The sequence below is a fragment of the Gasterosteus aculeatus genome, chromosome 6 (genome assembly GCF_964276395.1).
Source record: "Gasterosteus aculeatus chromosome 6, fGasAcu3.hap1.1, whole genome shotgun sequence".
Lineage (NCBI taxonomy): Eukaryota > Metazoa > Chordata > Actinopteri > Perciformes > Gasterosteidae > Gasterosteus > Gasterosteus aculeatus.
This window is the reverse complement of record NC_135693.1, coordinates 19087035-19113377: the sequence shown is the minus strand read 5'-3', so window position 1 is coordinate 19113377 and position 26343 is coordinate 19087035. Positions and strand designations below refer to the sequence as shown.

At 47.8% G+C, this 26343-nt stretch overlaps 1 protein-coding gene across 5 annotated transcripts; it reads right to left on the bottom strand.

Moving 5' to 3' along the window:
• Positions 1-167: 167 nt before the first annotated feature.
• On the bottom strand, positions 168-24168 carry bean1 (brain expressed, associated with NEDD4, 1). Of its 5 annotated transcripts, none has more exons than XM_078104235.1 (5): positions 24003-24168; positions 19957-20066; positions 7830-8033; positions 7506-7647; positions 168-2619 (listed from the first exon to the last, which is right to left on the bottom strand). In XM_078104235.1, exons 2-5 carry the CDS (start codon positions 19979-19981, stop codon positions 2277-2279), a joined length of 714 nt encoding a protein of 237 aa, XP_077960361.1. In that variant the 5' UTR covers positions 19982-20066; positions 24003-24168; the 3' UTR covers positions 168-2276. The 5 variants fall into 5 exon arrangements, with proteins under 5 accessions (XP_077960361.1, XP_077960357.1, XP_077960358.1 ...); XM_078104231.1 differs by having other exon boundaries at positions 7818-8033; positions 24003-24137; XM_078104232.1 differs by having other exon boundaries at positions 7818-8033; positions 19957-20079; positions 24004-24137.
• Positions 24169-26343: the final 2175 nt, after the last annotated feature.

Sequence of the window (26343 nt, the reverse complement as noted above, 5' to 3'; positions counted from 1 at the left end):
GTCATTTCCTCATAGACGTCTATGGGAGCAGAGGAGTCGCCCCCTGCTGGTCACTACAGAGAAGTAGAGTCATTTCCTCATAGACGTCTATGGGAGCAGAGGAGTCGCCCCCTGCTGGTCACCACACCGAATGCAGCTTAAAAGACTTTAAATCAGCCACTCGGGTTCATACAAGAGTTCAGCTTTATTCGTCTTCTCTACGGAAGAAAATATTTAACAAAATCTGCAAATACAGAACACAAAGAAACATTTCTGACCGTGGCTCGTAATATTTACGCCTGTTGTCTCGAGTGGGGGGGGTGGGGGGGGCAACAGATCAGCGATGACATGCAAACAATACGGCTCTCTAGTTTCCAACAAGTACTACGATACCAACAAGCCGGTCTTTACGTTTCACTTTTCCTACTCTCTACTGAAGCTTTTTGTTCTTGGGGAAGAGAGGGGGGGGGGGGGGGGGGGCTCCATGTCATGTGCTTGTTCTACATCTCCACCTGGTGGTCTTTGGGTTCTCCACCAGGTCCACCTTTGTTCTGGTGGGAGTCGGTTTACATACATGTTAAACATACATTTCTCTATATATTTGAGAATGAATCCTGGCTTGAGAGGCAGCAACGTGGCAGAACGTGAGATGGAAAACACAAACAAATATCATTAAGTCAACTTTCACTGACCATGGCTTTTTCTAACATACAATTATATCTTTTTAAATATTGAACTAAGCTAAAAGTACAACTTTGGAAGAGTAAAATTTATTTTTTAACCTCAATCCGGAACGAGTTTAACTTGTTATATATAATAATTATTATATCATGATATTATTATTTCTCATATTTTCCTAATTTCCAAAAAGTGAATTTTTTTGGTTTATCTGTTTTTTCTCAACGCGCTTGTGCTGTGATGCTACGTGTGTGGACTGACTATATACAGCCTACATGTCAGGTCCCTTTTTACAATCTTTTAACCCTCATGCAATTTGATAACATTAAATCAAAAAACAATTAAACGTGTTAATTCTTTGGTCACCAGTGGATTTTACTGATAAAACTTCTGCTCTAATAACACTTCAGTCACTAGATGCTCTTTAGGGCTCACCTGCATTTACTTTCAAGCCAATACATTTTAGGATATTGCTTTATTAAAGTATTTTTAGCCAGCATCACATTTTATTCATGTTGTGTTATAACAATATTTTTTTAAGTTAGACCAAATGTCACAATTTAGTGAAATACAAATCAAAGTAATCACATGTAACAAAAGACCAGACCAGATTCACATCTCAAGGATGATCTTCAAAGTCGCGCTAAGCTTCTATGTGTCAGATACGTAAGTCCAACAGAAGATCCCCTTTGCTGGAATGACTTCCTGCTGTGAGCACAGTGCTGAGATTCCATCACGGCGAAGACAAGGGAACATCTGGATTAAGGTACGGGAGAAGCAAACGTTTGGCAAATCCAAAAGTTTCTGAAATCTTCCAATTGATTAGTGCTATTTTTGTTAATAACTTTCACCATATTTGTGAACATCTTGGAAGTTTTGTTGTGGACTTTTTCCTATTTCCTGGCATTTTATGGACCCAAACTTTGAATCTGTTTGTGAAAGATGAACCAACATTTTAAATACACATTACAGTTCCTTAATTAGCAAACTGAGGAGTGATGTCATTCTGATCCAGGTGCCGATGAGTGCGACAATGAAGCCACCATGACGTCGCAACGCTCGGGTTCCTTCTTCCACGAGACCGAAACGGAGAGAAAAATACACAGAAGCGTGTAGACGGCGTGTTCCGGTCTACAGTTTGATGTGTGACTTCCGCGTGGGGAGGAGGAGGCGTCGAGCTACACGTCGCTGCTGGGCTCCGGTTACGACACCAGTATCTACGTTTAATTCAAAGAAACAAAAAGAGTCGACGACCGCCGGCCGAGTGCTTCACTCACTTCCTGTGAGCGACTTCCACAGCTGGGACTCGTCTCATCATCTGGCAGCTACAGCACGATGATGTCACCGCATCCTAAGCACAGGCGAATCAGGCTGACAGGTGAGGGGGGAGGAGGGACAACAGGAGAAGAACGTGTGGGCACGATAGGGTTTAACAAGCTGTCCTGTTTCACAAAGTGACTTTTATTATTTTCATTTAGTCCAGAACGAGGAGCCGGATAGCGATGCTTCGGGGGGGGGTGAGGGGGTCACATCTGCTCCTGACGCCCGTTTTCTGCCTCTCCGTCGTTTCGTTTTAATTCAACCAGGAACAACCGGCAGCACCAACTTAACTGATTGTCCTACAAGATGTGGTTGCCCCCCGGCTGCCGGGTGTCGCCCTCGCCCCGCCGCTCCGACTGGTGTTTGCGAAGGTCACACGGCACCAGAGGGAGGGCTCCGCCCTGCTCGGCCAGCACCGACTCGTAGGGCGGCGCCGCCTCCAGCCGGAGGGAGATGGAGGCGATGTGTCCGTGGTGGGAGGGGGAGAACCAAGCAGCGCCCCCCGCAGAGGGATCCGGCGGCTCCTCCGGCGGCTCCTCCGGCTGCGCTCCTCTCTGACGGGGGTCCAGCAGGGAGTAAGGAGGCGGGTCATCGGAGGGGAGGTAGGTCTGAGGCGGACCCGGGCACACACACTCCTCGTAACTATGGAGATGAGAAACAATTGAAAATGGGTGTCAGTATTCTTTCTTTTACACTTCACAGTCGCTCACGTGTGTCGGGAATTTCCTTATTTAGTTTTTGTTTGGTAACTTCCAGAACAGGAAGTTATGGTTCTCCTTGGAAAATATCATCGACGTATTTGATGGCATCATCATGTAGCGTTCTGATCATAAACCCGTTGGTCCGGCTCATATAGAACTGCGTGCAGACGACCTGCTCCTTTCTGCATTGCGCGCCGATTGCAACATCTGGGAAACGTCTGGATTAAGGTACGGCAGAAGTAAACGCCCTGGCAGGTGTCGTCACACAGGGGGTCTGTGTGTCTTTGGCATCTGCCTCTGCACACCGACGCAAAGAGACACTCAAAACAGCATTTGGGGAAAATGAATAACTAATGCCTTTCTGCTTTCATGCCCACTTCTCTGCACACGTCCATACGTGTGATGTATGTGACCCCATGAGCTGCACACACCGCTTTTTGTTATTATTAAAACATGTGTACACCGGACCTTTGGCTGGTCCCTGCATGCGCCTTTGAGAGCCCACGCACCCACATTTAACATTCTCGCTGTCGCCTGTAACTCCCAATCTAAGGCCACATTTCTCACAAAGCCCAAATCTGACGCGCCTGCACACAACGCAAAGCTCCCTGTTTGCAAAATGCCGCAGTGCAAACACTTCAGACCCGATGGAGGCTGCAAAACGCCGCCCTGATGACCTCCTCCAGCAGCTCTACCGACATCCTCCCTCAGCCAATGAGAGAATGCATGAGATGGAGAAAAAACAAATGGAATTATGACACGTGTGTGTGTGTGTGTGTGTGTGTGTGTGTGTGTGGAGCTAATGGAAGAGGACAATGGGGGCACAGGAAGTAGTAAATGAAACTCAATCCGCGTATTGCTTGATTACATCAGTCAGGCACGTCATCCTTCTTCCTTATACCTTTTTTTAAATTCCTTTTTTCCCCCTTCTTCATTTGTGTGTGTTTTCAAACATATATTTATCATTTCCTTTTGGGGAAATGTGACCGTGAACATTGGTGGTAACATCAGGCATGTTGAGGTGTAAATTGGAGTGTGTGTGTGTTTCAGAGGTGTGGTCACACATGGAGTCTGTGTGTCTTTGGTCTCTCGGGTTTGACCTCCTCTCTTCCCCAGAGGCCTTCTGCTGCCGCTGTGTGTCTCGCCTCATGAGTGTGTTCTTTCACACGTGTGCGTGTGTGTGTGTGTGTGTGTGTGTGTGTGGGAGTGTGTGAGCTGGGAGTCACACCGCTGCTCGTGTTCCACCATCCGTCGGTGTTGTTGTGCGCTGATTGTTTCCGTCTGAGATCACGTACGCGACACTTCTTTAATGAGTCGCTCAGTTCGGGGCGCCGAACTGGGGCGACGTAACAAAAACGATGGAAAGTTCCACGTCGACATTCATCGTCTGCGCTGGGGGGCCACGGGGGGAGCAGGACCTCCGGCGCGTCTTCGTGCTTCGGGTTGTGACGCTCTGCAGAGCTGCAGACGGAGCATATGGGCCCTGTGTGCCAGCGTGACAGTGTGTGTGTGTGTGTGTGTGTGTAAAGCTGGCATCGTCCTCACCGCTGTGAGAACGCACACACACACACTCTGCATTCACAGGTGTGTGTGTGTGTGTGCGTGTGTTCCTCAGCACTAAGCAGCTCACAGGATGAAGCATAACTCATGTCCGTGATCACAATAAGCAACAGAACCGTGTTTTTTAGGAGTTTTTATGTTCTCTATACTTTATACTGCTTCATGATTACATGAACTAAACACAAATTGATTTTGTGGGATGTGATGTGATTTTCGTCGCTATAGTTACGCACGCTGCACATCAGGTCATGTGTCTCCTGTTACTGTATTGCATTCTTTCTTTTATTCACTTGGTTCATACGTTCATTTGCCTTCCACACAGTCAGCTCACGTCTTTCTAATCGTTCACCTCAACTGACTCTCCGATATCATCATGCAACACAATTCAGATATCGAGGAGTGTGTATGTGTGTGTGTGTGTGTGTGTGTGTGTGTGTGTGTGTGTGTGTGTGTGTGTGTGTGTGTGCATGAGCCAAAGCTCGCCCGGCTTCTCCCTGAGAGGAAGCAGAAGCTTTCAGTCTCTGCAGGCAAGCAGCTGATCCATGAGCGCAAGTTTTTTGTGGGAGGTAGAAAGAGTGTGTAAACGTGTGTGTGTGTGTGTGTGTGTGTGTGTGTGTGTGTGTGTGTGTGTGTGTGTGCGTAACGTTCACTGTCTTAGCAGGTGAGCTGTTGATCTGAGTTTCCCTCAACCATCTGTGGCCTGCGCGCACACACACACACACACACGCATACACACTTGCACCCTGCAGGATCATCACATGATCAACTGCCTGCTTGTTGACAGTGAACCAAACGGCTCGTCAGCATTATGGTAAACAAAATGTGCGTTGTGTGTGTGCATGTTGGCCGGCGCTCTGTGGTTTGCTGCCAGAGCACTGACGTAGCGAGCTGGCTCCCCTCATCCTCCTCTCAATCTCTCCTCATCTTCTCCTCATCCTCTCCTAAACCTCCCCTCATCCCCCCTCATCCTCCCCTCATTCTCTCCTCATCCTCCCCTCATACTCTCCTCATCTTCTCCTCATCCTCTCCTAAACCTCCCCTCATCCCCCCTCATCCTCCCCTCATTCTCTCCTCATCCTCTCCTCATCCTCTCCTCATCCTCCCCTCATCCTCCCCTCATTCTCTCCTCATCCTCTCCTCATCCTCCCCTCATCCTCCCCTCATACTCTCCTAATCCTCTCCTAAACCTCCCCTCATTCCCCCTCATCTTCCCCTCATCCTCCCCTCATCCTCCCCTCATCCTCTCCTAATCCTCTCCTAAACCTCCCCTCATCCCCCCTCATCCTCCCCTCATTCTCTCCTCATCTTCTCCTCATCCTCTCCTCATGATCCCCTCATCCTCTCCTCATCCCCCCTCATCCTCCCCTCATTCCCCCCCATCCTCCCCTCATCCTCCCCTCATCCTCCCCTCATACTCTCCTAATCCTCTCCTAAACCTCCCCTCATCCCCCCTCATCCTCCCCTCATTCTCTCCTCATCTTCTCCTCATCCTCTCCTCATGATCCCCTCATCCTCTCCTCATCCCCCCTCATCCTCCCCTCATTCCCCCCCATCCTCCCCTCATCCTCCCCTCATACTCTCCTAATCCTCTCCTAAACCTCCCCTCATTCCCCCTCATCCTCCCCTCATCCTCCCCTCATCCTCCCCTCATACTCTCCTAATCCTCTCCTAAACCTCCCCTCATCCCCCCTCATCCTCCCCTCATTCTCTCCTCATCCTCTTCTCATCCTCTCCTCATGATCCCCTCATCCTCTCCTCATCCCCCCTCATCCTCCCCTCATTCTCTCCTCATCTTCTCCTCATCCTCTCCTCATCTTCCCCTCATCCTCCCCTCTTCCTCTCTGCATCCTCTCCTCATCCCACGTCTTGTGTAATAGTGCATGGGAACATGTTCTTGGCCCACATAACAGGACCCTGCAGCATCGCAGCAAACACACAAACCCGCCGCTGGCCAGGTGTGTTCGCTCCACCGATGATGCATGTTTGGGCATGAGGCACTTTGTCTGTGTAGGAGAAAGCACCAAGAACGTGAGCTTTGCTTTCAGACCCTCGGCCTCAGGTTGGAACATGATGAATGTGAATGTGCAGCAACATTAAATGGGCCATGTTCCACCTGAAAGTGAAGAATAGTGTACGGTGGCTTGGTTCTGAAGCAGTGAGACATACATGGTTCTGTTAATTGATTTCTGCATGATTCCACCACTGTTGCTGGTTTGACTCCTGCAATGCTTTAATATCACTCGACTGAAATACTGGCACCAGGCCCTCAACCTCCAGCTCTGTGAAGTGAAGCCAACGCCAAAGTGCCTTAAGATCAGTCTCTAGCTTCAAGTCATTTAGTAAATTATGTTAAATTTAGAGTCAAACTGAATATGGTAAAGCAGGGTAACTTTTATTGGTTAAAAAAAGCCAAGAAGGTGACGGACGAGATGACGAGAAGTTCACAAACCAACGCGGTCGACACGAAGACTACGGTTGAATTTACGATGTTTTGATTACTTTTGTCTCGCTTCATCACTTTGTTGCTCCATCTGTAAGAACTCAGAAGCGTATGAAGTCTCAGAAACGCAGTTGAAATAATCAATCACATTGTAATTGAATTATTCCCGCTCTCCTGGCAAGTCGTCATATTCCACATGTGGCGTCTGGTGGCCGCCGACACCGTGGAGTCAGATAACCGTCTCAGTCAGGAATTAACTCTCTTTTAATGAACCAAGAGATAAGACGCTATGCAACATCAGACCGGTTCATTTGGGTTGAGTGAGTGATTGTTTCCACAGAGCCAGCAGAATGAAACACACACACACACACACACACACACACTGCAGGGGAGGGATGTATGTGAATTATTAAAGTTGCCAATTAGACCAGCTGACATTTAGATCAAAAACACCATGACATTGGCCTTTAGCGAGCTCTTTCTTTCTCTCATTCTCTCTCTCACACACACACACAAAAACACGCACACACAGAGGGCTCAAACGCACATCACCGCACCTTCACAAAGGGCACCAAAGGTAGCAATGCTCCGTAATAAATGAATTACCACAGAAGAAGTGGACATTTGACCTGACGGGCTGAAGGAGGAACCGTTAAGAATCCCAACCAAGTCCGTGGTGGGAAGCTACTGAACGCCAAACTCTCCCTGTAAAAGCTGAACACCGTGATCTCATCTCTCTTCCGGTGTGTGTTTGCCGCCCTCGGAGGGGGGGGGGGGGCACTTTACTGGGAATGGAAGCGTTGAGATGGATTCACTGTGGCTCTTACCGCGGCGGTGAGTCGGGGTACAGGTCGTTGACTCGTGACAGCGTCTCTCTGTAGGAATCAAAGTCCAAACCAGGAGGAAAGTCTTCTAAGCAGGTGGACCTCAGTTCTCCCACCGAGCCGCCGTAGGAGAATCCATCCAGACCTGCAGAGACATCCAGCAAAATCCACATTTGAGTTGAGAGTTTTTCATTATTTGTGTACCCTGCGTGTATATTCCATGTGCATATTTGTGCACAAAGAAGAAGCAACATAATAAATCCAGCTGTGGAGCCTGAATGAACTTCGTGGCCTGCGTGGACTTGGTGGGCTGACCTGAAGGCTCACCGTAGGCGGCTCGCAGGTGCGGGTTTCGAAGTCGACTGTCTTTGCGCAGGCTGCCCACGATGATGGTGATGCAGGAGAGGAAGAGGACCAGGCCTATGACGATCCCCGCCACCACCAAAGGAGACACCAGGAGGGACGCCTCCCCTCCCGACTCCCTCTCACCGCGGCAGTCCGGGTGCTCCCCATGGCTCTGGTTGGAGCTCACTGCAGGGAGACGGACAGGGAACGGGTGCGTCCATTAGTCCAGGATTCACCTCTTATCTATCAACAAGCTGGAGGAATATAAAAAATAACCAAAAACTAAATAAATGCAATAATAAATCACTGTACACTGCAATATATCACACTAGCTCACCTGTTGGTCAATGATTTGTTTTATGTTAATTAACAAATATAGTTTTTACTTGAATCAATCAGTGAGTTGACTGTAAATAAATCAATAAAAATCATAAGGCATAATGAACAAATGTCCATCTGTCCTTGCATCCTTATGACAGCAGTGCACGGTGTGTGTGTGTGTGTGTCTGTGTGTGTGTGTGTGTTCGGGGAGGATGGTTGCATAATGGTGGTTGCGCCCATCCTCCCCACTTCTTCTCCTCCCCACTCCTCCTCCTCTCTGCTCCTCCCTCCAGCTCTCGTTCCCTGAGGACTTATTCCATTTCAGTGTGTGACAGATAATTAGAGCTAGAGTCAACACACACACACACACACACACACACACACACACACACACACACACGGCCTCCAAGTCATCATCATTAGATTACAAAACGATCCTGTTCCTCTCCATTTCTATTCAATGTCTCATCCGTCTTCTGGCTCGCCTTCGTCTTTAATCCGTCCGTGTGCGTTCACATCACGGCGCTCCGATCGGCCTCTCGGTTTGAAGCCCTCCATATCGTGTAGTGATGTGGTTCTTCACGCCCTCCAGATCGCGTTGTGATGTGGTTCTTCACGCCCTCCAGATCGCGTTGTGATGTGGTTCTTCACGCCCTCCAGATCGTGTTGTGATGTGGTTCTTCACACCCTCCAGATTGTGTTGTGATGTGGTTCTTCACACCCTCCATATCGTGTTTTGATAAGGTTCTTCACGCCCTCCATATCGCGTTGTGATGTGGTTCTTCACGCCCTCCATATCGTGTAGTGATGTGGTTCTTCACGCCCTCCAGATCGCGTTGTGATGTGGTTCTTCACGCCCTCCAGATCGTGTTGTGATGTGGTTCTTCACACCCTCCAGATTGTGTTGTGATGTGGTTCTTCACACCCTCCATATCGTGTTTTGATGAGGTTCTTCACGCCCTCCATATCGCGTTGTGATGTGGTTCTTCACGCCCTCCATATCGTGTTGTGATGTGGTTCTTCACGCCCTCCATATCGTGTTGTGATGTGTTTCTTCCTGCCCTCCAGATCGTGTTGTGATGAGGTTCTTAACGCCCTCCATATCGTGTTGTGATGAGGTTCTTCACGCCCTCCATATCGTGTTGTGATGAGGTTCTTCACGCCCTCCAGATCGTGTTGTGATGAGGTTCTTCACGCCCTCCATATCGTGTTGTGATGTGGTTCTTCTTGCCCTCCATATCGTGTTGTGATGTGGTTCTTCCTGCCCTCCAGATCGTGTTGTGATGAGGTTCTTCACGCCCTCCATATCGCGTTGTGATGTGGTTCTTCACGCCCTCCATATTGTGTTGTGATGAGGTTCTTCACGCCCTCCATATTGTGTTGTGATGAGGTTCTTCACGCCCTCCAGATCGCGTTGTGATGTGGTTCTTCACGCCCTCCATATTGTGTTGTGATGAGGTTCTTCACGCCCTCCATATTGTGTTGTGATGAGGTTCTTCACGCCCTCCAGATCGTGTTGTGATGAGGTTCTTGACGCCCTCCAGTTCGTGTTGTGATGTGGTTCTTCACTCCCTCCAGATCGTGTTGTGATGAGGTTCTTGACGCCCTCCAGATCGTGTTGTGATGTGGTTCTTCACTCCCTCCATATCGTGTTGTGATGAGGTCCTTCACGCCCTCCAGATCGCGTGGGACACAAACCTGACGCTCCCTCAAGCACAGGAGCACAAACGCTGCTGTGTTCCAATTTTAGACCTCAGGTCAGGAGACACTCCGGGCAGGAAGTGCGTCATGAACACGGCAAGACGTTTATTTTTCCTTTTCGTTCATTCGGGTGTTTATCAACGTAACCATGACGACAAAGGTCTTGTTCCCACCGCCGAGGCCTCCGCACTGCCGTCCTCCATCCATCCTCCATCCAAGTCACCTGACTCTCACCCGCTCACCTGCTTCCACTTTGCAAACCCGAGGGGAATATCTTCATAATATGACACAAACGGGCTTTAAATTTTGATGATTTCCTTTTGATCAGAAATGCAAACTACATCTTGACCGACGCTTTTATTGACGCTCGTCAGCTTTTCTCCTGAGTGTCAACGGTCTCTTCGCTCATAAATGGGAAATTATGCCACTCCTCTCTGATTTGACATGAGCTCTCTTCCAGGAATGGTTTATTATCTCTGCGGGGTCAAAACGTCATGCTGAGGCACTGGGCGGAGCTAGACAGGCCCAGCAACAGTAACCACGGGGGTCAATTATACATCTTCTTACACTAGCATTGCATCCCTGGTGTTTTGTGCTCTGAATACAAAGCAGGAGAACAAACATGGAATGACTCAATGTGGTTTTCATCTCAGTCTCTTAGTGTCTCTCTGCTGCTCATTTCTCATCTCATCTCTCTCAACGTCTGCGTCCGTAATGCTGTTGTCTGCGGTAATTTGGTTTCACATGGATTCTGGAGAAGAGGAAAATGTCCTCTCGCCCCCGAACGATTCCCTGCAGCCCTCCCTTCTCTCCCCGTAACGTCCTTGTCTCCCCCCTTTCTCCCCCTTCTAACGCGATCTTCTCTTCATTTTCGCGTCTCATCCCGTCCGCACAAACCACGATTTCTCTCCAGGGAGAACTCAGATGGAAATCTATATTTATAGAGATTTAAACTTCGCTCTCTCTGTGACACACACACACACGCAGGCTCACTCTCGTAATAATCTTAGTAGGTCTGCTCATCATGCTGGTGAATCCGATGTTGATCCACATGATCTACAAACTGTGGAAGGTTCTACAGGCATGCATGTTCCCCAGAGGATGAGTCATTTCACTGAGGACCTCCTACCTCCATCAGGAGGTTCACATTTCAGTTCTCAGCTCCTGGTAGCACACAAATAAACGTTGACTCACACGGGACAAAAACTCCCGGGTGAAAGTCCCGTGCTTTGGAATCACCCGCCACCCTGACCGACAATGTGGACAGACGAATGAATCACGATTAATAACCAGCACCGGCGCATTGATCACTGTCCTATAAGGACAGACCAAATGTTTTTTCCTCTCCAGCGTTATTTAAGAAGGAAGAGAGCAAATTCAAGAGACACAAAGACGGTGGAATGGGGAGACAGAGCAAAGGAAAGGTGGTTATAAACGGTAATGGAGTCATGTTTCCAGAGGGCGCAGAGAGGACGGGCAGGAATGAGCAGAAGGAAGACAGCTGTGAAGCGTGAGACAACGTCAGGAAGTCATAAATATCTGTTTCCTCCAAAGAAGCTGCGCCAAGCGTCCTTCGGTGAGTCTCCTGGCGGCTCAGCGGCCCCTCGGCCCTCGTGCTCGCCGGTCAGCACGGGGGCCACACGGCGGTAACTTCTACGCTGTGTTGTTCATATGTGATGAAGCGCTGGTGACTCGCTTTGACAGCTTGTCGCCGCCGCTCACCGTCCAACGCGCACACGCCTCACACGCGTGTGCCACAAAAAAGCCAGGTCGTGACCCCGAGGCTCATTTATGCGTGAGGTTCAGGTTGTTGTGTTTTTTTAAGCTGATGTACATTTGATGGAATTTTGTTTAAGGTAAAAATTCATGCAAGACGTTACATTAGATTAAATTAGTTATATTACATATATATATATATTTGTATATATATATATATTATAAATGATATAAATACTTAATAGTCAGGTGGACTTTTGTCTTCAAGATGATTTATATCAGGTGGAGCAAAGATTAGTTAATTGTTAAATTTTGTTAATAAAAAATAAAGTTAATTTATTTGGTGTCCTGCGATGATAACTCGAGACAAACACACAAGGGACAAGATCAACATGTACGTCCCAAATCACGTGTGTGTCCACCAGTGGGGAGTCACCAGCGTCGGTGTACATTAGCTGCATAAATTACACAGAAGCGTCAAGCAGCCGCTGGGATTCGGTGTGACGGCGCGTCGCCGTGAGTTACGGGCGCTTTCTCTTCAGTGTGAGATGTTGTGTCTCGCTGGCTGTGCGTCCGGAGACACGAGGGAGGAAGAAGCTCGTGCGGGCGAGACGCACCGGCCATTTTCAGTCAGGGGGGAAAAAGAAGTCTTAAAGGGCCAGACGGCTGTTTTAATAAGTCCACAAGTCAGGTGCTTTTCCACGAGTAGGATGTCGATTTCTTTTGCTTCAGTGAGGTTCAGAAACTCAATATGCATAAAGAAGAGAAAGTTCACGCTGGTTTTATTTGTTCATGTGACTGGATGCTGAGGTGAGGAGAGCTCTGCTTTTTAAACCACATTTGTTTCACTTCTTACCAAATTTTTGTTTTGATTTAGTTATTTGTTGGAATGCCTTCACTTTAGTTTCAGTTTCTCAGAAAGTACATAAAACTACGTACACATCCGGAATAGTCTGAGCTCTGTGAGGACATTTCTTCCTCCACCGCGCCTCCTTCCTCCACCGCGCCTCCTTCCTCCACCAGGCCTCCACAGCGCCTCCTTCCTCCACAGCGCCTCCTTCCTCCACCAGTCCTCCGTCCTCCACAGCGCCTTCTTCCTCCACCGCGCCTCCTTCCTCCACCACCTGAACCCTTCTCCCCTCAGCCGGTCGTCCTTCCTTCTCTCCTTTCCTTCAAGCTGCGCTTCAGTAGTTGCGACCAAACAAACCAGCACACACTTTCCTCTGCTCAGAACCTGACAGCTGGACTGCTACACACACACACACACACACACACACACACACACACACACACACACACACACACACACACACATGCACACACACACACACTCCTGAGACTTCAGCTTCTGCTTCAAGGTCAGAACAGGCTCCAGGCTTTGCTTAGTCATTGCGAATGATCCATAAAACCTTTTCTATTTTGTTGGAACAAATATGAGAAATTTTTACTCTGAATTTTTTTTTTACTGTAAAAAAACCCTAATTAGTTACAGTTAAAATAATTAATTGTAGTTACATTTAGAATACTTCAATGATCTGGTTGAGTTTGTTTAAGGAAATTGATTAAAATGAGCCAAGTCCAACCCTTAAACTATAATTAGCTAATTGAGAGCATTTATGACCTTTGACCTTGACCCTAATTAAGCCAGGGGGGCTCATTAGGGGCATTAACATCATTGTGCGCGCACAGCTGGATCTTTAAACCAATCAGCTGAGTGATGCTGAAACCTTTTGTCACAATATTACACTTAAATATTAAAGCTGGATTTATCTCACGTAAGAGATGAGGTGAACGTCCAGGATCAGTTCTTACTCGATGAGAACATCTAGAACAAACAATCCCGCCTTCATTCCAAACAAAACAATAGTGTCCACAGAACCCTGTTTTGAAGCTTTCGCAGTAAAGTATACATTATATTATATATCTGTTTCTCCTTCTCCTTTTCTGCAGAGCGTGCAGTTGTGACATTAAGTGACGGATGTCATCTCCTCACTCGTGTGCAGTGTGCTGGAAAAGCTTCAACTTCCTACAGCCTGGTCAGAGGACAGCGGAGAGGACATCTCGTTCACACACACACACACACACACACACACACACTCTCTCATCCTCCCGTCTTTTCCTCCCTCTGATCCTTGCTGCGTCGTATTGAGCAGATGTCAGGAGGGCTTTGGCGTTTTGAGGGGGGGGGGCGAGGACATCAAACCGCCATGTTTTATTGCCACTGGGAGGGCAAGTGGACGTCAGTGGGTTGTGGAGAACATCTGTACATCGCCGGAGCAGAGTGACACGTTTAACCAGTGGAGGTCTGCAGAGGAGGCCACGACTCCACCAACAACTATACTTTTGATTCCAGACGAAAGAGCATTAAGCCTTCAGTGTAAAGTAAATCAATGTGTAAATAAAATGCAATAATGCAATATGCATTGACCACAAGTTCCCTCAGTACAACCAGCGCACACGTGTTTAGTAGCTTAGCAACCTTTTCCTTTCAGTTTCCGGGGCTTTCGCTGTCTTTTAATGTGCTTTAATCAAGGAAGTGACACCGAGGCTCAAACCACCGATCAGTCAGTGACCTCAGTGGCTTCTAATACTCTCTAATACTCTGATACCTCTAGTACTCTAAAACCCTAGTATTCGTTCAACCTTAGAAACTGTGCAACAAGGAGGAGAAAAAAACGCTCCAGACGCAGAATACAGAACTGATAAATGCTGGTGCTTTGTGTCGTGGAAGCACGGCCTCCCTCTTCACAAATAGAGCTTGTTGCTTTCTCTATATGATCGCACAATATTCGGCTGCTTGACTTTCAGAGGCTTCTCTATTAGAGAGGGAGAGGGGGAGAGAGTACGGGATTTAACCATGTGATGTCAAAATCTATAAATATATAGTCGCACAGATCACTGAAATCTATAAAAATAGGCAAGACCACCACAAGATACCAACAAAGACGGGGTGTGCGTTCAGATGCGCTTGTATTTGGGTCACAAAGCATCAGCGTGCGTGTAAATGTAGCTCAGAATAATTCTTACACCTCCTAATCTCTCCCTCCCTCCCGTGTGGAAGGATGGCAGAGAGACGAGATTACGTTGCCCCCCCACAAACTCGGCGTGACTCGGGCAGTAAATCCTCCTGCGATTGCTGCCGGCGTCTCCGTGAGTCCAGCTTTGATCGATCAATAAACTCTGCAGATGAAGTTTTGATTGGCCGATGCCCGTGAAGCGCCAACGCTGATTGGCGGGAGCGCCTCACTGTCCCAAACATCCGAGTGGTCGGAGCAACGTAAATCCCCCCAATGATTGGTTCATCAAGTCTTCGGCCGCATCTGCTGACCCACACCTGCACGCACACGCACACACGTGTGCCAACCTTTCCACCGAGGAAACAAGATTCTGGAAATGAGTGCGGCCCTGATGGCTTCTCTCTTGAGCGTGAAAGGTTGCAATCAGCATTTATTCCCGGGACAATTGACTCCGAATTTTAACGGCTCCCGCTGTGATGGGCCGGCGACGGAAACACGACACCCGGGGGCTGATTCCCCCCCTTTGTCCCCGGAAAGTATGGACTTTTAGTAAACGTCGACTCAGAAACACACACACATGTGCCTTTTCTGCTGCGGCTGTTTTTCGACACGAAGAAGAAAGAAGTCACAGCAGCAAGCCTCCGTTTTGAGAGTCGCCCGGTGCCTTTCCTGTCACACAGTGATCTCTCCAACGACATCATCGCCTCCCCCCCGGCCCCCCGGCCCCCCGGCCCCCCGGCCCCCCGGCTCGGCCGGAGCGCCGGAAGCTGTGAGATTGTTTCGACGCGTCCTCGGAGGGGGGGGAGGCTGACGGGCGGCCACGAGCCCCGGAGCTCAACCACGTCACACAGCGGCGAAGATTCCTCTCAGAGAGGTTCATCACAGTGTAGCGCTCCATTTTTCCGTCTTCCACGGGACAATTAACCCTCTCCTCTCGGTGTGTCTCTATGTGCCACTCCCTTTGTGTTCCAGAGGTGCTGTGTGGGGGACACAAGGTGGAGGAGAGGCGGAGGAGGTGGAGGGGGAAGGAAGAAGTGATGTTTCATCATGTTAAACGGGCTCTATGAGCCTTTTTCTGCAGTGCTATACAATATCCTGTCTGCTTTAAACACCATCATCCCATCTCAGCTGCACCGCCCGACTCCACCTGCAAGTGGATCACTGACTTCCTGTCCGACAGGAAGCAGCGCGTGAAGCTGGAGAAACATCTCTCGGCGCCGGTTCCCCCCCCCCAAGGCTGCGTTCTCTCCCCTCTGCTCTTCTCCCTGTACACGTCCAGCCAGCCGGATCTCTACCTCTCCCTCAAGCGTGGATTCTATCTACCGCACCGCCCCTGGCGCCTGGACCCCTGTGCCTCTCTGCCTCTCCAGCATCTTCCCCGGCCACGGATCCCGAACTAAGTCCCTCTGCTGCCAAAAATAAAATCTTTTATTTCTCTGAATCCCGCTTTTGAGTCCAACCCTCGTTCTGGCTATCACCCCATGACAGGTTGTGGACTTCAAGAAGAACCCACCTCCTTCCTGTGAGACCCCCGCGCCACGTCCTGTCACGTCCCGTCACGTAACGTCTGCGCCACCCTTGTCTGTCTTGTTGTCCATTGTCTTACTGTCTGATGTTACGCACCAATCAGAAATATTATAGTAATAAATGTTCCTGATTCCTGATACCAAAAAATAACGGACAGAAATTCTACACAACAATTGTATTATTAATACAATATATTATTATTATTAATATATTTTCCTCTGTTTCCTCCCTTTGTGTTTCCTGTTCCATCATCAGTAACTCAGAAACAGATAAAAAAGAAAACTATACTTTTTTTGTGTTCAGTGATCTTAAACGTGAAAAAGACGCACATCCTGATTTTGTTGGAAAAAAGGTCGTCGCCTTTTGTCGTTTATCTTTACGGCTTTAGATCTCATGACAGCACCTGTCTGCAATAAAACCACGACGGCTGGAAAATACGGACTTAATCAAATGTTGAATCTGTCCAGACGAAGTACATCTCGTATACGTTTGGGTGGACTTAGTCGCAGGAACCTCGAGGGCGCCGTTCCTTGCACTGAAACAACTTTGTTCAGACAAACAAGCACACTCAGGAAGAGCAACGCTTTCTCGTAGACAGCCGAGCTGAACAAGAGCCCGACGTGTCCCCTCTGATGTTTGGTCTTCTACACATCCATCCACGGGGACGTGGCCCAGCCGAAGCCTCTATTACCAAATGGCCGTTTGGAGGTAATCGAACTGAAGGAGGCAGCCAGCGTGTTCAAGTCTCAGGCAGCTGACGTTCGTCAATACTGCCACCGGAGACATTAGCAAAGACGTTTACCCTTCACTTCTCTCCCCCCTCTCCCCCTCACCTCATTCCCTCTAACGTTCCTCTCCTCGTTTCATCCTTCCCACTTATGCCTCATCGCCCGTCACCCCCGGTTCCTCAGGTGTTTTATTACACGTGGCCGGATGGATGCTACTTTTCTAACTTGACCACCTGTGGTGCGCGGTGATGGGCCCTGATGGGGGGGGGCGTGAAATCTGCCCCGCATATGCACACGCCTCATATGCATTTAAATAGATCCCAATAAAGGAGCTTACGCTGGGACCGAGATTGGACGGGAGGACGGGCGGATGGATGGAAGGACGGACAAAGAGACAGAGAGGTAGATGAGATGAGGAAGGTAAAATGCTGTTAAATGACCCCCCCCCCCCTCCATTTCCATAAAGCATTGGAATGTGATGATTGATGGCGGCGGCGGCGAGGCGTTGAACGGCGGATGGGAGATGTGTGCAGCGAGGGGGAACAGAAGGAGATTCCATTTCAGATCTGCCCTCGTCTGAAGCACGGCGGCGCTCTAATATGTAGATTGTGTTTAGCCTTTATCTTCTGCAGCGGCGTGAGATGGGGGGGGGGGGCACTAACGCACAAACGCACACCAACGGCCCTTTAAAGCCGCGTGCGCATGGCCTTCACGCAACGCATGTTTGTTGAAATAACCTGTAATATTCATGATGATCTTTATTCGTTGAGGTCGTGATGTTTGTTTGGATATTTATTAATCTGTCAACGTTTCCTCGCGCTGCATTCGTTGTGATATCTTAAGATATCTTTTGTGCGCTGCAGCAACTCGTCGCGTTAACATCACGACAGACGTGGCGTTACTTTGTGTGCAGGTAGGAAGTCACGTGAGTTTTGAAAGATTGGATTTTATTTTAAAGAAGAAAACTCAGAACTGCTGGACGGAGGGACTTTCCTTCTCTTCCAGATGTTTGTGCTCATGCCCTCATGGCACAAACAGCTGCTGTGTGGAGCCCGTCAGCCTCGTCCACGGAGGACTTCAGGGAACCCGGGAAAGGTTGAGGGACCTTTTTACGGACAAAATCAGTAATCAGTAATAAAAACTCATCTTCCTTCCTCTTTTTCCAGCTGTGTTCTTACTTTGCTGCCTTGCAAAATGACCTTCGCCTTTCCTGCTTACAGTCAGCTGACTGAGGGTGTTCAAACTCTCCAGCTCAACCAATCACAAAAAAACATTACTCAAAATGATCTAATTGTCACATGAGTTTGGGACGGGGACCTTTCAGTCGACCCTTCGGGGTCCTGGTCTTTGAATGCAGTCCTGTGTCTTCCAACGTAGGTTTATTCCGTTTTTTAAGTCGACCTGGAAGCAACAAAAGGAAAAGACTGCGGCTTCGGTCGAGAAACGGTGTTTGATTGCGACGTTTGTCGGGTGACTTTGATCGGCCGGTGTCCAACAACACAAAAACACCTAAAGTGTAAACTTTTCAAGGTGCGTTGATATATTCCAGAGTCTGGAGTAACGCCTGTTCTCCACGTGGAAGCGCCTCTCTCAACGGATCACACACGTCTGTGCAAAATGTCAACCCGCGCATGCAGCTGAGCCTCGACACACAGAGCCGCGCTTCCCCCGAGCTTCTCATCCGCCTCCTCGCTCCGTTCTTTTATTCATCGCCCCGCTCCTTCGCCTGGGAGGGGAGGTCTAAACGCCCGGAGACGACGGAGGGATTTCGGGTTGTCAAGGGAGGGAGGGATGTGAATAATAGATCACAGAGGGGAAGAGAAAGAGGTGGGGGGGGGGTCGAGAGGATGAGGGAGGTATAAAAGGTGCACGCAGAGAAAGAGAAACAGATATGAAGACGCTGTGGAAGGAAGACGGATTGGCCCAAGCAGTCCGGGGGGACGCACGGGACCCAGGAGGACGAAGACAGCAGGATTGCTTCCATCCATAAAAGTCCCACATCGGTCCCTCCATCCATCTGCCCCCCCCCCCCGCCTCCTTCTCCGTCTCTTCCCAGCTTTCAAGTGTGGTCAGGAGCCGTTGCATAAGACGGCGATTCATCTTTTATTGAGACGGGAAGATTCCATAAATATGTCTACCTTGTTCTCTGGAGTGTAAACGCTGAACCTGTATTCCAGCTAACGGAATAAAGGAGATAATTATACAGTAAGAGCTTTCTCCGTCCTGGAACCGCTCACAGACGCTTCATTGTTGCGCCATTTGTATTTTACACCACTTCAATCAAAGGTTGACTGACGTGTCAACAATTAAGCGTCGCTGCCCATGATGATGCAACCACGCTGTCAATGTCAGCTGCTGCCGCTACGCTCAGCGGGGTGCGGGGGGCACACGAAAAGCACCAGGAAAGCCCCCCCGCACCACCCCATCGCCCCTATCAGCCGCCCCAATGTCTAAACCCTGGTTACGCGCTTACCCTGATGTTCCATTTAGCTTATTGGCAAATGTTCAAACTGTCTGAGACTCAGAAACGATTAAAGGAAAGAACTCCAAAGAACTGTAAGTTGTATTTACTTGTTTATGCCATAAGAGTCCATCACGTGCTACAGCGCGTCACGGTAAGCGTCCAGCGTGCAGAGCCATGCCTTCCAGTTAGCTCACCTCCCACTGGCTGATTTTGCATTTTGTCCACGTAATCGTGGGTGAGGAGGTCGTCTCTTTAACCCAAAAAGACAGTTTGTTTAGAAAAGAAAGATGAATGTAGAAATAAGAGAATTAAATGAGGAATAACACAGGATGTCAGAGGTCTGACGATCCGAAATATGTCGTTGACTTCTGTGAAATTAAGGCACATTTTTTAGAACGTTTCAGCCACGATGTTGGTTCATCACCACAGGACCTTTGGTCTCACCGAATTTATGAAGATTACATCTTGATAATTATTTATAATATTTACAATCAGCCCTTTTGGTCATCAGCCGAAAGTAACCACGCTTTGTGGATTTAACGAAAGATGTCCTCCGGTCTCTGCGTCCATAAGACAATTTACCCTCTACATCAGCAGAACGAGGACGGCGTAAGACAGGGAGTCTTGTTCCTTACCTGAGCAGATCAATTTCATCAGCATGAACCCCGCTGTTCACAAGGTCTCCTATTGGCACATCTCAGCAGGCAGGAAGCCAACGTCAAGCGGTCCGCCGCTGCATCCGCCGCTGCATCCGCCGCCGCCGAGAGACAGCAGAGGGACGTCAGCACATCGGGGGAGCAGAACGAGGGACAAGTCACAACCTCCAAGCCCGGCTGGTTATAAAGCCCCGGGCAGTGTGTCTGTGTGTGTGTGTGTGTGTGTGTGTGTGTGTTCATTGCTCTTTCCGGAACATGGTCACAGGGTTTAAATGTTCTAATCAATACCTTGATCGCACACACACACAAACACACACACGCATTTATACATTGTAAGCAAATATTATTCTACAAAAGCGTAGAAATAAGAACTAATGAATGACGGTTTTCGATGTTCTTTCTCTGGTCAAACTCGTTCTTATTTCCTGTCTCGTCGTCCTTCAACCCCCCCTGAACCTCGCCTGAACTCCTCCATGCTTGTTTCACTGCTCTGTGACTGCGTTTTGTGTCATTTGACGTCGTAATCACGGTTCAGATATTCTTATTTAGGACACACAGCGGTGAACGAGCCCCGCACGTTGTGTTTTGGAATTCATCCACCCGATGAAGCGGTTTGATGAGGCAGGTGGATGAGGGTTAGCAAGGTGGGGGCTTGTGGATAAAGAGCATTGTTACATTGTTAAACTTTAATATACAACTACTATCTAAATGTTGAATACTGAACTAGTTTACTTTGGGGTTTTTACACCTTCACGGCTTTACATTGGCTGCAACAACAAATCGATAAAATCGATTAAAATCGATTATTAAAAACGTTGGCAACGAATTTCATTATCAATTCGTTGTGTCGCGCGATTATTACGTCACTCAATGAGTTGCGGAGATGCGCGCGAAGCAAAAAAAAGTCGTGTAAGGTGTGCGAGCGTGGGGGGGGTCCCGGTCCACGTGGTCCCGTTTTTGGGTCCCGTTTTGACGTGAGGGACGTAACGAGCCTCCTGTTTACTCGTCATCCAGCTGGTCAAGCTAGCGTTAGCTCGCTAATAACAGCAGTAAAGCAGTTAGCAAGACTAAGACACGTTTTTATTTACGTGCCTCTTTTGGACCGTTCATTTTTCAATGTGTTGTCTGATATTTTGTGCTTTGTCCCATATCGGTTATTGTTGACAAATATATTTGTGTGTGTTGTACTTTTTAATGCTGTCATATACGGTAGTCCAGTGCGCTTGCGCATATACTGTGGGTTATACGGTAGTTGATGTTACGCCTGTAAAGGGAGACACACGGTGATCCATTAAATCAACTAAGAAGCCTCTAATGCGTTTATTTACAAATTCCATTTTAAATTCATCTCATAGCACTTGGTTGTTTTTTAGCTGTATGCATTTACTTAACTTGCACTACAATGATGGTAATAATTTAATGAATATGCTTCAGGTGAACATGAGGGTGTGTCTGTGAGTGTAGTATAGAAAACTTCTGACAAATTTGAGGTTTTAGAAATTTTAGAATAAAGGGTTGGAAATTAAAGCTTTTTAATGCCGTTTTTAAAAAAATCCGATTCATCGATTAATCGAAGAAATAATCGACCGATTAATCGATTATCAAAATAATCGTTAGTTGCAGCCCTAGTTGATTGGACCAGGTGAGCGTGAGGAGAAACATCCGGACTCGTGTTGTTTAGAATTCACCACAGGTTTTTTTTTTATTAACGTCCCACTGTGGGGTTTATTTATGCAGGACAAGCTAACTGGAATTATACAAAAGCAAAACATTCTACTTATAATTGTTCACAACTTCCTGTTGATGTTCTTGTCAGAATTTAGCTTTTCTTTTTTAGTTCCGTGGCGTTTTTTCTCCTCCTGAGCGCGTTTGTCTCAGAGATCGTCACCAGAGCGCCGCTGAGACGGAGTGAAGCCGCTCAGAGGCGCCAAGCGCTGTCCGTCACTGTCGAGTCACGGCGATGAGATGTCACGCTCCACGGCCTCTAATGCTGACAGATCATGGATGCTGTGTACAATCTAATCCCACACTTCCTGTGTGTGTGTGTGTGTGTGTGTGTGTGTGACTCATGTGGACCCACAGTGCATTCTGCTTTGTTGTTACATAAGTGTCCCTGTTCACACAGACAGATATTAGAGACAACACACTCTGCCAGCTAGACTGAACTATCTCCCTCTCACACACACACACACACACACACACACACAAACTACAGTACAAGACTGGCGTGAGAACAACCCAGTGTGTGTGTGCATGTGTGTGTGATGGAGTGAAATAACAGAACTCAAAGGACTTTCCGACTCCCCGACTTTGCAATGCAGGAAGAAGTGAAGCTAAAGAGGAAGAGTGGAAACACCTCTCACCTCCATTTATAAAAAATAAATAATAAAATGATGTTTGTTCAGAGGCCATATTTGTTCATTCTGGTAAATATTAAAGTACTGTGCCTAAAAAACTGAAAAGCAACGAGGTTGAGTTTTTATAACGTTAGAATTATTTAATTTAACTACTATGAATTAATCCCATTAATCCCAAACAGCATCTTAAAACAAGTAATGACGGGGAAATATCTTCAAATGATGTCAAGAAATAAAGGCAAAAACAGTTAACCATGAAACCTACAGCATAAATAAAGATGTAAAACATTCTGCTTCACTTGATTCATTCCCTTGAAATAATACGGACCAGGGATCTAAAGGCTCGGACGCAGTTTGATGATAAGAGTGATATCGTTTCTCTTGCTTTTGGCCGCCTGCAGGAGTTTGCTGCCAATTTCTCCCAATTTCATTTAAACGTCCTCAGAGAGAGTCTGGTTTGAGATAAAAGCAGCGGCTATTTTAACCTCAACAACTATCCTTTCCTGAATATAAGTACTTTGTTGCCTAAACCTCACTAAGTAACTCATGCATAAACACAACTGAGGTTTATTTTGAAAGGACGTTTCCGTGCAGCTGAAGCACATTGAGACGCGTCGCAGCCAAAAGTACAAAACTCCAGATAACTTTGGACAATGTCATGAAAGTGGTGTTGGAGAATATGTTGAAGATGGAGTTTAAGTTTCCCAATTGAATCAAAGGAGTCATTTATATCCATATGCGCCGGGCTGAAGTCGAAGGGCCTCTTGTCGAGTTGACCTTCGCGGCCGGGAGGAGACAGGAGGCTCCTCGGATGTCCTCCGTGGACGAGGCATCAGACCTGCAGACCCGATTCTGAGCGGCTCCTCACTTCAAACTGTCCGCCGCTGCAGAGCTTTTACAAGGAGAACCCGCGTCTTCAGACGTGACAGCGGCGACCACGCTGGCCATTTTATCTCCATCCATCCACTGGGTTTGTATCCTGTATCTGAGTGGTTTGGGTTTCCTCTCTTTTATGTAACTCAAGTAACCGACGAGGAAAGAACCTTCTCTGCTCTGTTGCTTTTGGGGCTTCTGCACTTCGGCGCGTTGAAGTGAGCGGGAGAGAGGATCACTACAGAACGCCTTCTAAAAGCCCCACGGGGACCTGCAGTGTGTTTTAGTAAATTCGCTTCTAACGGCGCCACAGTGAAATGGGTCGATGGCGGAAGCGATGTGATTTCGTATAACACGACTCGTTGGAGAGCGTTTATTCACATTCACGCCGCTTTGTGAATGTAACGGGCTCCTTGTCTGGGAATCATCAGCTCGTTTAGGTTAAAGTAGTGAAGCAGCCATTTAGAAGTCATTTCCCAGTTACACATTCATGAGTTAATGCAGGTAAAAGCACACAACTATAAAACTACAGTGTCATTGTCGTGTTGCAGCAGGTCCAGCTGATTGTATCTACTTTATTTACAGTCGATGCGCGTCTGACATGTATGTAAGCGGTGTTCATTGGTGTGTATTAGTGCAGTAAGTCTTTCTGCCTTTAGGGTGGCAGTGGTGGAAGCACGCAGTGCACAATCAGCCGAATGAACTTGACCTACAGTGTTTTTCTCCGCCGCGCGGAACGTTGCAGGATATCACGGTGCTGCTGAGCGTCAGCGACGAAAGAAACGAGCCGCCTACCTGCAGGAAGGAGTCCGCGCGCCGCCACCGGTCCTCTCATCAGCACCTCCGCGGCGCATCGCGGCGGCGACTACGTCCCGGTGCAATGGACCGGTCCGGAGGTCCTCCCCCTCTCGCTCCCTTCCTCTCCCTCTCTCTCCCTCCCTCCCTCCCTCTCCCTCTCTCGGGACTTGACCCACCTCCTCAGAATAGCACCTCGTTAAACTCCCGGCTGGTACGCATGCGATTTTGCGTGCACGACGGTCAACACCGAGTGCGAGGCGTCCTCCCCCCCGGGCGGTCCCGTCCCCACAGCTCCTCCTCGTCACCCTCCTCATCCTCATCAGCATCACCCTCATCAGCATCCTCGTCACAGTCGCTGAGTTATCTTCTCTTCTCCCTCTATGACCCCCCCCCCCCCCCCACCCCCCCTCTGTCGAAAGCATCAACATTACCTCGAGCTCTCGTCTGCCCCCCCGTGAATCTCCTCCTCGCCGAGTCTCTGTCCCGCAGCTCGGTTCTGAGTGTCCATCTGCAACGACGACACACACGCACACACACACACACACACACACACACACACACACACACACACACACACACACACACACACACACACACACACTCCCTACACGTCGCATTAAGAAATCACCCCTGAGCTACAAGTCTGAACATCACCGAAGTGTGAACATCAAATTATCACCTCGAATGGATCATGTGTGTTTTTAGCCCCGCGAGCTGCTGTATAAAGTAACGAGACTCTCACCACACAAAATAAACAAGAAGTATGAAAGATAAAAACAAAGACAAGCAAACGTCATCAACATACTATTAGGAACTCGTGCAGTTAAATGCAGCACACCGCATTAATTAATCCAGTGATGTATTTAAAGGGGACATAGTTTGGCTTTAGAACGCCCCGCCTCCAATAAAAAGCCTGGTCTGCTCTGATTGGCTGGTGAGAACGACACGGCGCACCTTTGCAAAGGTCAATCGACGGGGTCGTGGTGGCGCAGGGGTACAGAGGGTGCGATGGGTTCGAGTCCCGGCTGCCCCATGTCGTAGTGTCCCTGAGCAAGACACCTGACCAATTGCTCCCCGGGCAAAAAACTGTAGAAAGCCATCGGTTACTGATGTAATCAGCTAAATGACCTGTAATGTTAATGGAAAGCTACTGACAAACTTGATTTATATTATTTGTTGTTATATATTTTCATTCATAAATCCCCCTCCACTATGTATTAGGAGAAAATGCGAAAAAGTCTGTAAATATCTACTTTTCAGGTTTAAAAGTCGCAGCATCAAATTGCGCCACGTTTCTAAATCTAAATCATCTAGAATGATTCTAGAAGGGAAAAGAAGTTAAAGTTTTTTTCACTGATCTCAAATTCCCACCTTGCATTTGTTTTTCATTTTGAACAACACCAAGTGACATGGTAATATTATTCAAATGTAAAACTTCAACCTTCGTTTCTCTATTCTTAAACAAATTCCGTTGCAGAACATCGTGAGACAGATGAAAAGATTTTGTTTGCTTCACTGACTGAACCGCAATGAAATTCAGTTTTACAGATTATTAAAATGAGATATTTGTTCACACGGAGCGATGGAATAAACGGCATGTGGGTGCACTTCGTGCTCTGGACCACAGGGGGGCGGCAGAGGCCTGTCGGCTTTTAGCTGTCAATTGGACATTTTGACATGTGTTTTTTTTTCAGACTGACTTTTGGACAGAACATTCTGTGACCGTTAGATGTTTGTCTCATGACTCGTTGGAAATCTTTCTTTCATTCCCACGATATTTATTTCATGAAGCATGAATATACAATTTAACATTTTTCATTAGAAATTGTGTTTAATCAACTGTTAGAATGTGAATCATGAGCATTATTTTGACTTTAATAAAACTCCACGTCAGCTGTTCTGACTCTTTTCCTGCACGTGGAACTTTCTCATGATTGTGAGTTATGAAGTATATTAATTAACACAAGGTGACAGTCAAACAAATTCCAGACTTTCCCCCACGAGACCTCTGTTCATGTCCAGCGACCGACCACAAATATATTGACTTATTTTAATTGTCTGTAACTTTACTCCTTTCATTTTTTTCCAATGTTCTCCACATGTTTAAAACCACACTAACAATCGTGAATCAAAAGCTTTTTCCCTTCAAAAGTTCTCTAGAAGGCAGTTTTGTCGGCCTCCTGTGTATCGTTATGTGAGCCGGTCTGGTAAGGCCACGTTGTTCTGTTGCATTGTTGCATGTTTCCACACAAACATAAGCTTTGTCCAACGTTAACCACGTGGCGTTGTGCGTTTCTGCACGCGGGACACGAGGCTCAAACGCATTCATTAAAGGTCG